Source organism: Pangasianodon hypophthalmus, chromosome 22 (assembly GCF_027358585.1).
Source record: "Pangasianodon hypophthalmus isolate fPanHyp1 chromosome 22, fPanHyp1.pri, whole genome shotgun sequence".
Taxonomy (NCBI): domain Eukaryota; kingdom Metazoa; phylum Chordata; class Actinopteri; order Siluriformes; family Pangasiidae; genus Pangasianodon; species Pangasianodon hypophthalmus.
Window position 1 is genome coordinate 8,230,749 of NC_069731.1, and position 12,316 is coordinate 8,243,064.

At 40.4% G+C, this 12,316-nt stretch overlaps 2 protein-coding genes across 6 annotated transcripts in view; both read left to right on the forward strand.

Moving 5' to 3' along the window:
• The window catches only part of ptpn3 (protein tyrosine phosphatase non-receptor type 3), a 39,948-nt gene extending 32,651 nt beyond the window's left edge, over positions 1-7,297 (forward strand). For all 4 annotated transcript variants that reach the window (XM_053227766.1, XM_053227767.1, XM_053227765.1 and 1 more), the window contains 5 exons: positions 1,338-1,478; positions 1,830-1,958; positions 3,629-3,774; positions 5,947-6,082; positions 6,205-7,297. In XM_053227766.1, coding sequence (XP_053083741.1) covers positions 1,338-1,478; positions 1,830-1,958; positions 3,629-3,774; positions 5,947-6,082; positions 6,205-6,282 — 630 coding nt within the window. In that variant the 3' untranslated portion in view covers positions 6,283-7,297. The remainder of the gene's footprint in view (positions 1-1,337; positions 1,479-1,829; positions 1,959-3,628; positions 3,775-5,946; positions 6,083-6,204) is intronic.
• A 44-nt stretch (positions 7,298-7,341) lies between these two features.
• epb41l4b (erythrocyte membrane protein band 4.1 like 4B) overlaps positions 7,342-12,316 on the forward strand; it is a 35,696-nt gene continuing 30,721 nt past the window's right edge. The window contains exon 1 of one of the 2 annotated variants that reach the window (XM_026924476.3): positions 7,342-8,318. In XM_026924476.3, coding sequence (XP_026780277.2) covers positions 8,067-8,318 — 252 coding nt within the window. In that variant the 5' untranslated portion in view covers positions 7,342-8,066. The remainder of the gene's footprint in view (positions 8,319-12,316) is intronic. The other variant, XM_026924477.3, reaches the window with a different exon arrangement.

The window sequence follows — 12,316 nt, forward strand, 5'->3', positions numbered from 1 at the left end:
GAACCCCACCCTATACAATATATTGGCCTTTCAGCAAAGGTTAGTCTTCATTACTCATTCACCACTCCATGCTTTTTACATACTATTGAAATACTAATGACCTCTTTTGAGTGACCAGTGATTTAAAGAAATTAAAATATTTAACAGATATGCCAAAGTTCCATTGATTGCTCATCTTTTCTAGATGCAGTCATGCCTCATTTATCACCATGGAGTTATTATTGCACCTAGTGGTCAAAAATATGTATGGCAACATGTGCTAAAAGAGGCCAACTGGGGAAAGTATCACACTGCCCCATGCTCGCTTTATGAACATTTCAGTGGAGGAGGAGCAGCAGAAAAGACAGTTAATGAATAAGATTGCCAGGGTCATGGCTTTTATGCCAAATTAGACTAGTTTTAAAATAGGCCAAGTATTCAACACAAATAGGCCAAGTGTTCAATATGAATCCCTATGAGGAGTACATTTCCACCCAGAATTCCCTCTTTAAAAAAAAAAAAAGAAAGGAAAAAGAACAAACCAAAGCAACAGTGTCCCTATGGAGTTTTATGGTGAAAAAAGGAGCACTGGGCAAAATGATGAGAAGCAGTGCACCTGTGGTAGGCTTGGTCAAAGAGTTATTGTTTGACTGGGAATGAAAGCACACTATAAATTTGTACTTGTTTAAGAGTTGTATTATAAGAGTTTGTTATTCTTTTGTTTTAAAGTTAAGAAATAGAATAATCTAGTTTGACCTGCTGCTCACGTAAATTTTGAAGGTAAAGGCATCCATGATGTCACACCACAGGAATGTTGAGTCTTGTCCTTCTCTTGTTTTTTTTTTTTTTTTGTTTCGTTTTTTTTTTCCCCAACCGTTTTGTATTACTCTCTGTTTCACTTTTCCCTAACCAGTTTGATATCCTGCCTTTTCTAAGCATCTTAATTTCCTGTTCACTCCTTCACATTGTCTGTTGGCTGTCTGTGTCATTGCCATTCCAACGTTGTGTAATGTATCTTTGTTTTCAATTTTTGATGATAGATACTGGGCAAAATATTAAGTGCATTGCTAAGTCAATAGAAGTAAAAGACATTTAAAAAGCAAGGGCTTAGAGTTTAGCTCTGACTGTTGGAGAAGGCTCATTCTGGGGCTTGTGTTCTTGATTAAGCCCTGTTCAAACCTAGCCTAGACCAGTGAAGTGGGGATTCCTGCAGCCAAATTTTTACAGGGACAACGATCCTCTCACAGTGGTATGGGGGACTTAAAGTTTTATGTAGATTCAGAATCAAGGATCAGGTTTCGAAGATGGAAAGTGTTCTAATGTGTGTGTGTGTGTGTGTGTGTGTGTGTGTGATTTAGACTGAGCCAGCAGGTACCACCTTACAGTATATGGCAGGACAGGGGCCATTGCCCCACACATGTACTCACTTCTGGAGGAGTGTATGGGAGCAGGGAGTCAGTGTGATCATCATGCTGACCACACTGACTGAGAGAGGACGGGTAGGTTCCACAAACAAGCTCTGAGAATCATTATGAAACGTATGTTGTATATATTAACATACACTGCAAGCATACACACAGCTCCATTGAAATAAATGAAGAGAACTGTATTTGCACATTACACACAGAAGGAACCTATTCAGATGCCATAACACACACATACACACACAGTTTAATTGTGACTGCTGTATTCTTGAGCTCAGCTTGACTGTTGCTTGGTAACCATTTGGTCTAAATTTTTTCCTAGGGTGATTTATTTTGTGTATGTGTATGTGCATGTGTGTGTGTGTGTGTGTGTGTGTGTGTGTGTGTGTGTGCGCGCTTTGCTTAATAATCTTGGCACTGTTTTAGACCAAATGCCACCAATACTGGCCTCATCCTCCTGAAGTGAAGGACTATGACTACCTTCAAGTGTGCTGTCATTCTGAAGAGTGTAACCTGGCCTATGTCACCAGAGAGCTAACGCTCACACATACTCAGGTAACATACACACAGTTGTGTAAAGCTGTGTAAAGAGGGAATACCTGATTTCCCCAGGTCCCTGGTTAGTACTATAAAAATATCTGTATTGATTTTGAGAAGAAAAATACCTAAAAGTTAACTTTTTGCTAGTACACTCATTTAATACAGTTACAGTATGCCTAAATAGTAAAGCAGATTTCTCTGCTTGGTTATTGTTTTTGTGACAGTGCAATTCCTCTTTCCTTCTTTTCATTTCATTGAACCTGTGTTAAATAAAACCAAAAAACCTTTAGCCCTTCAGCCAGAAACTGTTACTATTTATCTGTGTAAGCGTGTGTATACATGAGCATTTCTTTGCATGTGTGGTCACACATTTTCACAGGCAACACCACAGGGCCACACACACATACATGCGCACATGCATGATGATTGCTGGAGAACAGAGACCCATCTGCTGTAGCTGTTGGTGGGAGTTAATCTCAGCACAGGCAGCAGACGGAGGTTATATCACACATTCATCGGCCATACACCATGTGTGTTTGTTTGTTTATGCCTGTATGTGAGTGGAGATGGAAAGGTAGATTAGTGCATGATACCACTGATACCTGATACAATTGATTGACTCGTTCTTTCTTCTGTGACCTTGTTGCAGCATTTATTCTGGACCTCACATTGAAGCAAGGCATATACTGCACCTGTATTTGCAGCATCTAGCACATCTTACCAGTAATATTATATTATAATATAAATTCCTTAGCTCATTGTTACAGTGTTGCTGTTGTGTTAAGGTAAATTTAGCATGATGTTATCTGAAATTGTGTACAGTATAGCATTTTCTTTGATGGTCTTTATAATTAGATAATACAATTGGATCAGCTGTAAGAAAACACAATGGCAAGCAGGCCCTATTTGTTGTCTTATAAATCAACTTGTAGCAGATTCAGTGGTGTCATCAAATATCGAATTGCTGCCTTAAGAATCGAAATCATATGGTATTGTGTGGAAGCCTGAGGTTTAGACCCATAGTGGATCAAGTCATAAATTGTCAATTTATTCTTACAGGTTATTGTTATTCAAATGTGGATTAAGTCATTGTTAATACTTGTTTAGTCTGTATTAATAAATTGCACTGCAACTCCATTGTACTCCTGTCAGCATGAAATTAAAATTTGTAAGGCATTCTGTTTTGAAAATTACTCTGCTATAAAATGATCATGCTAATTAACCAAGATGAATTTGTCACTGTAGCGAGGTTTAATTGCTTCCGTTCTTCCTAAGAGTGCTTGAATGTGTTATTAATTATAAAACTGCTTGAGCATATACTTTTTTGCAGCTTGTATTAGGAACCAATAAATGATTAGAAATGGGTAATATTGACTGTCACATTTAATCATAGCCATGTGTATGGAGGAGATACTCACAGGACGTGCTGGAAAACTCAGGTCAGTTAAGCGTGTGTAGGGGTGTGTCTGTATGTACCTGTTTTTATGTTCTTGTTTTCCGCTTCAGTATCTTTGCAGTCTAGTAGGGAAAAAGAAACGTGCCCAGACATGTATTTTCCTTTCAGCAAACACTTGCGCTCTCTCTTTCTCTCTCTCTCTCTCTCTCTCTCACACACATTCTTTTTCTCTCCTCCATTCTCTTCTCCATTCTCTCCACTATTTTCTCTCTCTCTCTCTCTCTCTCAGCTGGGTGAACAGCGCTCCATCACGCACCTACAGTATGTGGCCTGGCCAGATCATGGGGTCCCAGATGAGGCTTCAGACTTCTTGGACTTTGTCCAGGCTGTGAGAAGCAAACGAAGGGACACTGAGCCACTTATGGTCCACTGCAGGTAGGCATGAACTTTGGAATTACTGGCACCCATCACGAGGATGGGCAAAAAATATTTCATAAATAAACAATACAAACGATTTAAATTTTCCACTCAAACTATTGGAGAATACATTTACCTTTAATAAACATCATTCTTAATTCTTAAAACATATAGTGACATTATTGGCACCCAAAATGAATGTTTAAATTCATATAAATGACATCAATTAGATGATATACAGTCATGGGAAAAAGAAAGTACACCCTCCTTCAATTCTCTGCTTTTATTTATCAGGGCATAAATAACAATTGTGTGGTCTTAACAAGCTTCTCTAAACAAACAAATAACCTTAGGTGACCAAAAAAAACCCACGACAGATTTTAATATATAGTCATTTTTACCAAAAAAAAGTAGACAAACATTCAGAAACCAGGTGTGAAAAAATAAGTATTGGGATCAAGTAAAAATAAGCTTGGGATCATTGTCCTGTTGCATGAACAAATTTTGGGCCCAGCTTAAGCTGTTGGACAGATGGCTTCACATTTGTCTCAAGAATATTCTGGTATAAAGTGGGGTTCATTATTGTTTCAATGACTGCAAGTTTCCCAGGTCCTGTGGCTGCAGAAAAAGCCCGATTCATGACCCCTCCACCACCATTCTTGGCAGTTGGTATGAGGTGTTTGTGGTGATACCCTGTGTTTGATTTTCACCAAACATAGCACTTTGTATGATGACTAAACATCTCCACCTTGGTCTCATCAGTCCAAAGGATATTGTTCCAGATCTTTTGTGGTTTGGTCAGATGCAACTTTGCAACCCTGAATTATGCTGATATATTCTTTTTGGAGAGAAGGGAATTTCTCATAGCCACCCTTCCATGTTCCATGAAAGCCATACTTGTTTAGTGTTTTTCTGATTGTGCATAAATATTTAGTGTGCTTACAAAGGCCTGTAGGTTATATGATGTAGTGCTTAGATTTTTCTTTATATCTCTGTGCATTACATGGTCTGACCTTGGACTGAATTTGCTGAGACGCCCACTCCTGGGAAGACTGGCAACAGTCTTGAAGGCTCTCCATTTGTAAACAGTACTTCTAACTGTACAATGGTGAATTTCAATTGTTTGGAGATGGCCTTATAACCCTTCCCAGATTGATAACCAGCAACAGTTGCTTCTCTGGTGTCATGGCTGACATTCTTTCTTCTTGGCATGATGTAGACACACACCTGAGTGCTCCAGAACACCAAACTAACAAAGGGTCTGCTTTTATAGGGGTAGTCACACTTCTTGATGATTAACTAATCTTGTACATTTCATTAGTAACACATGGCTGCTAATACAAATTGTAATCTGTTGTGTTTTTTTGTTGTCATCTGAGGTTATTTGTTTATAGAAGTTGGATAGGACCACACATTTGTTATTTAGGCCCTGATAAATAAAAACATAGAATTGAATGGAAATTCTTTTTCCCATGACTGTATTTCTATTGATTGACTGATTGACCGATTGACTGGTTTTTGTAACTGCATCTCTATCTTAGGATTTGAACCCTGTTCAAATGTTCCTTATACCTACCTCATCGCTCCTATCTTACAAGGAAAGGATCCCACCAGAGAGGTGGTAGTGTGCCATCCAGGTCATCAGGGGCACCAAGTTGTTAGAAATTTCAGTATTGAGTCAGGAAACTGGTTTGATCTTCATATTCTTGATGTTTACAAACAATTTTGAAGAATCTTCAGATCAGCTTTTTGACCACCAGAAGTATAACTTCAGAAAGGCTACACCAATTCAATTTAACAATCTCACATAAGGAATAAGAAATACAGCATAAAACCTTAGAAAACCTTCATAGAATCAGAGGCAAATAACTAAAGGAAATAATTCTTTCAATATAAAGGAGCTTGAAAAGGGGTGAGTGATCCAAGATCCCTCTACAAAGGTTCTGTAGACTTGTTAGATGTTACAGGAAGAGGCTCAGTGCTGTTATTCTCTCCAGGGCAGGCATCACAAAATATTAATTGTGGGGTTCTGATCATTTTGAAATGAGTGTTTGGCATGAAAAATTGTTTTGCATGAGACAACAACAAAATATCACTTGTTGCATGCACTTTTCACTTTCTACATGATTTTTTTAAAAATCATTTTTTATGAACTACACCATAAAAAATGTGAGCATATGCTTTCTTCAGCGCTGGGATTGGACGGACAGGTGTGCTCATCACCATGGAGACGGCCCTGATCTTGATGGAGGGGGCACAACCAGTGTATCCTCTTGAGATTGTTGCTTCGCTGAGGGAGCAAAGAGCCATGATGGTCCAAACCTCGGTACACACAGTGCTTTCAGTTCCAGTGCTTTAATATCTTGCGTAGGATTTACACATTCACATGGCATTGCAGACTATTGTTCATCTTTGTGTGTGTGTGTGTGTGTGTGTGTTATTTTTCAGTGCCAATTCAGCTTTGTATGTCAAGCCATCCTGCATGTGTACCGAGAGAGATTCAAACACAGCCAAACTAGCAGCTGACAGGAGGAGGACAGGAGGAATGGATATGAATATAGATATCATAAAGAGATAAAAGCCAATTGGTTGTTAGGCATGATGGATGATAGGTTGTAAGAGGGAGATTTAACCATCTTCCATCAGATCGTCTGCTTTCACAGGGGCAGAGATAAGGACTGATGCAAAAGAAAAGCAGTAAAAAGTAATGAAAAATAATTAATAGAAATAAGTATAGTAAAGAAAATTTGGGATCAGCTCAAATACACTATTGCATCTAACTGTTGTAGTGCTGCAGCTTCGATTTGCAGGTCACAGTTCCATCTGGATCTGTTGCATCACTGACATGGAATCAGCTCTCTCATTTTGGGGTGGGAGGAATTTTGAAAATGAAATTGTTTTCATAGGGTTTAAAGAATGTAAACTGACATATAAAAGAAATTATACACATCTTTAACAAGATTCAAAGTTTTAGTCCACTAGTTAAAGATAAGTATGCAGTAGTACTGCATAGGAGTCATCCAAGCACTTACTGACACTGATGCACTGCCATGCTGCTAATAACCAAACATTCCTCTCCACAAAATTTTACAGTCAAGAGACCAAAAACACAAGACTAATGGTGCTTTCAGAACTGTGTCTTCATTCATTCATTCATTCATTGATTCATTCACTCATATTCTGTAACTGCATCATCCTGGTCGCAGTGTCGCAGGGGATCTGGAGCCTCTCGTGGGAACACTGTGCATGAGGTGGATGAGGTGCTTGTCCATCACTATACACATACGTTCACCCTTAAGGCAGTTTAGCCTAATCCATCCACCTTCTGGGAGGAGGGAAGAAACCGGACAACCTGGAGGAAACCATGGACACAGGGAAAAGCTGCACCGAAACTTGTGTGGATCTTAAGAAGACAAAAAGCACTTTGCCACTTTTAGATCTGTATAATTCTATAGAATACACACAAATACACAGTCTAAATAGAAATACTACTACAACAATCAATTATCGATTTATTAATAAAGAAAGAAATAAAATGTGACTTATTTTGGCTTCCCTGGTTTTTGAGTGGTGTGAGTTATGATAGTTGGTTCAGGCAATTTGCTGACACGAATGCTTTTGAAAACGCGCTCGACGGAGCCATGAGGGTTAAAAGAAAATGGAGGTTTTCTTCTTTGTAATGTGTCTGAAGCGAGTTTCGTAGCCCAGGTACCGCTGAGGATTGCGCAATGCCAGACATCTCACAACCAGCAGGTAGCGCTACCTCGCGCGCTCGCAGGAAAAAAAGTTTGAGTATTTCTCCGTGATTCGAGCATGCGCAGTAAAAGCTGCCTGGCCAGTTTCTCTGGATTACTTACCTGGAAGGTGCATCAGTTTCGGTCAGTAGAGAAAGCGGTAAAAATACCGCGAGCGGAAAAATTACAAGAAAAATACAAGCTGGTCTCAGCCACGAGGCGAAACGAAACCGCAGCCACAGTAACCGAGGTTTCAGGCGCTTAGTCTCTTTATTGAAATAAACATTACGCAGTGGGGAGACACTGAAAACGTCTGAGCAGCTCCGAGGCAGGAGTGTGTGCATGTGTGTGTGTGTTCGTTCTCCCCACGATTGGCCGTCCTGCGTGACAAGTCCTCTACAGGTCTGCGTCGTAGCAGATCTCTCCAGTGTCGCCAGACTTGTGTGATCGTGATCTCCATAATCATCTGGCAAAACAGCTGGAGCTCGTTTTCTGTCGGAGCGCGTACACGGACCTCGCACGTCACTTTCCGCGGTTCGCCGCGTCGCTTTGCCCGCTTTCTCTTTCACTTGAAAGATGATGGGCTTTCTGCGCAGGACGTTCAGCCTCCGCTCGCGGAGACGCTTTCGGCCGTCCGATGAGCTCGACGGTGGCGGTCGAGGCGTAAACCAGGCGCTTCAGGCGCTCCAGCAGCAGCAGCAGATGCCCGCTCCCGCCGTGGTGACCGGAGGCACTGTGGTGCACATCCCCGCCGCGGGCAACAGCAAAGCGGCCATCACGTGCAGAGTTCTGCTGTTAGACGGCTCGGATGTCAGCGTTGAGTTACCGGTGAGTGAGTACACTTTAACATTGTGCTTTGGAAGGTAAGTAGTGACAGATCTACAAGTTTTACTACAAGTCCCTCCAGCCCTTGGAGTTAATACTATAATAACCCGGATGACTGAAATCGTGACTAGTAGCTAGCACGATTTGATCGCTGATTTGCCGCGCTGTTTTGTAATTGGCCCCGGAGCATGTCTTGCTGTCAGCTAAGCCAGGAAAGATAGAGGGTTTGAGAAGTGCACTATCACCGAGCGTCCGGTTTGCTGCGCTGTTTTTGTTTACTCCGGTGTAAAACTTTGGCTGAGCGCTTGCTGTGCCACTGAGGTTCCCTCTGGGCTTCCCTTCCGCTGACAGATGGTGCTCGGGTTTGCTTCCTACCATCGCAGCGAACTCCCTCTGTCACTAATCAACATGTTTATACAGGACCTAGCCTGCTCTTTACACAGGCGCTGCTGATACATCAACACCAAAGCTCAGAGATTTTACAATGATTTGCTCAGTGAGGTCAAAGTGCGTGCTTTACCTTTCAACTTCCGCCTGTCAGGCTGCACCTGACTTAGCTAAATGAGTCAAACAGTCCAAGGCTTGTGTCGTCCATAGAGCCAGAGTAGCTGTGGTTCTGTAGCTTTAGCCTTCCTTTCAGGTCCAGCTTTTCCCTTGTGTGTCTCAGTAAGATTACAAAAGTGAGCTTGAGAGGGTGTCCTTGGTTTTGATAAACACACAAAGTCAAAAACTCTTTGGTTTTCTCTCAGCAAGTGACATAAATATATAGTATACTTTTAAAAGTAAGTTAAGCTACACAATTTAACCTTAAGACCACTAATATAGCTTTTAAAGCTTTATTCTTAAAGCCAAATACACCACATGCACCTTCCCAGGTACACACACACTAAAAAAGACGTACCCTTGATGGTGCCACCCCAGCAACAAGGAAAAGTACAGCTTGGTGCCTTTATTTCTGCGTGTTTACCCATGGATAAACATTTGATTCAAGCATTTACTTTAAACACAAAATTGTCTCTCACAACAAAGCTGGTTTTGTTGGTGGCTACATTGGTAAGTGCTGGCCTAAGTGCAGGGATCATGTGTCTTGCTTGTATCATGTTACAGCAGAGCTTGTGTATTTTATCATGAAATATTCGAGACAGAAAACACAAGTCATTAGCCTTTAGTCTACACTGGGTGGCACATTGCTGAAAGGCCAGAGAGGAGCTTTATTTTTCTGCCAACTGGCCTAATTCACACACAGGCTTCTAGAAATGTTTAAAAAAAAAACAGTTTGAGAGATTAAAGAGATTCAAATTCATTTGTCAAACATGTGGAGAGACTTATCCCACGAGCACATGAACTCACAAAGCATTTGTAGGATATTAAAACACTGACCTGTAGTCTACACGTTATGTGTATTTATAAAGCACTTCAAAAAAACATAAGAAATGCAGTCAAGCTTAAAATAAGTAACATGAATAAAATGACAGTAAATTCAAATACAAGCAAAAGCTCAGAGTAATAATAAGGGTAAACATATGACAGGAACACAAAGCACAAGAAAGCAGGTGAAAGTGAAACAAACTGACAGGCAGAAGTTATTCATAGGCTGAAGAAAAGAAGATGGGTGTCTTCCAAAGTATCGTTATCTGTGTTGCCGACTCCTTCAGGGGAAAGTAGCACGCTCAGAAAGTCGCCAGATGACATCATAGACTGTTGTGCTCACACTTCTATGACGAGATTTTTCAGACTTTTTCATTATTATTGTGGTACGAGCCACCATGTAAAATATGCACATTCACTAAATTTGGAGTTTGAGAAATTATTTTTGAGAGATTTTTTTCAAATAATGTTATGCAATCAATTTTCATTTAAAGAAATTGCAAAAGTAATATACAGCAGTGGGGGTGTGGTCAAGCGTCAGCGGTGGACAGAGAGGAGGCGGGTTGAATTGGCAGGTAATGCATGATGATTTTCACCTGTGTCTTATTACCACCAGTCTACGTATTTGTGTCTCTTTGTGTGTTCAGTAACTGCCGTAACCAGTGAGAGAGAATGCGATACAGTTGGCAGAGCTTGCGAGACACACACAAATGCACGAACACACCCACACACCGTGAACCATGAACTTGGACTTGTCAGAGCGAAAGCTGCGAGTCTAGGACGGAGCCGTGTCAGTTGAGTTGTTTTGGGTTTGTTGAGTATTTGAAAGTGCGCTAAAAAGCGTGGATGAAATAAACGTGAGCCCAGAGCTCAGCTAAAATTCCGCCTGTCTGCCAGCAAAAGTCTTCCTCCACACTCTCACACACCAGGTTCTACACTGACCTATTAAGAAGATCAACCAGTGGTTGTCTTGCGTTCGACTGGTCGATTGCGATCGACATAATGAGTACCCCTGTCATAGACCATTTACATATTCACTGAATCTTCATGATCATTTACGTAGCAAAACGTGTTATGTGAAGAAGGAAGATTTTCAGAAGACACATAGAATAGAATAGGGTTTTATCAGAGTGTGTGTATATATATATAGTAGGTATATAACACTTCTTGCTCAAAGAATTTCTTATAAATAGAAATCTGTTTCACCACAAACTAACTTTTCACATATTTACAAAATACTAGTTTCTATCAAGAACGCAGACAAAATGAAGCACTGGTAGTGAGTAGGCAGGAAATAGACAGGAAGAAATGATTACAAATGGAATAACTTGCTTTTGGTACTTGTAAATATAGCCAAGAAGAGAGTTAAAATGAAGAACCAATAATTCAATTCAATTCAATTCAATTTTATTTGTATAGCGCTTTTAACAATGGACATTGTCACAAAGCAGCTTTACAGAAATAAATGGATTCACAAAAATATATTGTAAATATTTAAATTTATCACTGTGAATTTATCCCTATATAAGTGTGGGTGGGACAAACGGTGGTCAGTGATTGGTTGTTTGTGAAACCATGATGATCAGTGATTGATCATTGGGAATATAGGTTCACACAAATGCAACTCAGTTAAATGTTACACAACTTGCATAACAAGCATCTGTGATGTGAGCTATAGAGCCGTATTGCGTGTAGGACAGTCGCTGATGTCTTCTCAAAAGTTGCTAGATTTGTCGTAAATGCCCTTCTAGTATTCCTCTGTGTTTATTTTCTTGATGAGTGCCAATAGTTATCACCTTGTGACCATGACCCCACATGGTTATCCTGTGAAAGTTCCACAATACATCATGGTCATCCTCTTTATCATTCTTGTCTTGCCGAGGATTTCAGGAAATGGATTAAAGGGATGCTGAATACAGCAGATTAGTCTTTTGTTTCTTGTTAAATTTGCATTTTTGCATGAACATGTGTTGATGCACAGCTTGGAAGATGTTATTTGCATTATTTGACATATTACTATTCTCACCATGTTCGACTGTGTCGTAGAAACCGATACATGGCCTATTGTTTGTTTCAGTGTGTGTCAGTGTGAGCACTTCAGATACAGGGTGTCTAATTACATATTTTCATAATTTATTGTGAATTGTTTAACTTTTCTTCCGCTTTCAAGCCTCTTGTATATCAGGGCATGATAGTGCGCTGTTTGTTCTGCAAGGCCCTTGGTTGATGGACGTTATCTATGCCCAAATACTTTAGGGCCGCAGCATGTATATCAAGCACTTTCTTTTACTGTGGCATAATGCTGATATTGACGCATGGAGCACATCTCACTTTGTGGAAATACTGCTGATTATTCATTATCAGGCTGCAATGTCATAGCAGGGAGTGAAGCAAACAGAGGGCTGCAGAGCCCTTTAGGAAGAAAAAAGTAAGCTCCTTTGCTGTGTTGTCTCGGCAGGAATAGATATAGGCAGTAGAGCTGTATAGCTGCTTTGCATGCAGAGAAAGACCCTGATGTACTTTTAATGGCTGCATCTCATTCTCTAAACTTCTGACGATCAGAGTGTAATGGAATATAGCGCAACAGCAGCAGCGAATACACTCCAAGCTGGAATTAAGGCTGCCTTAACAAA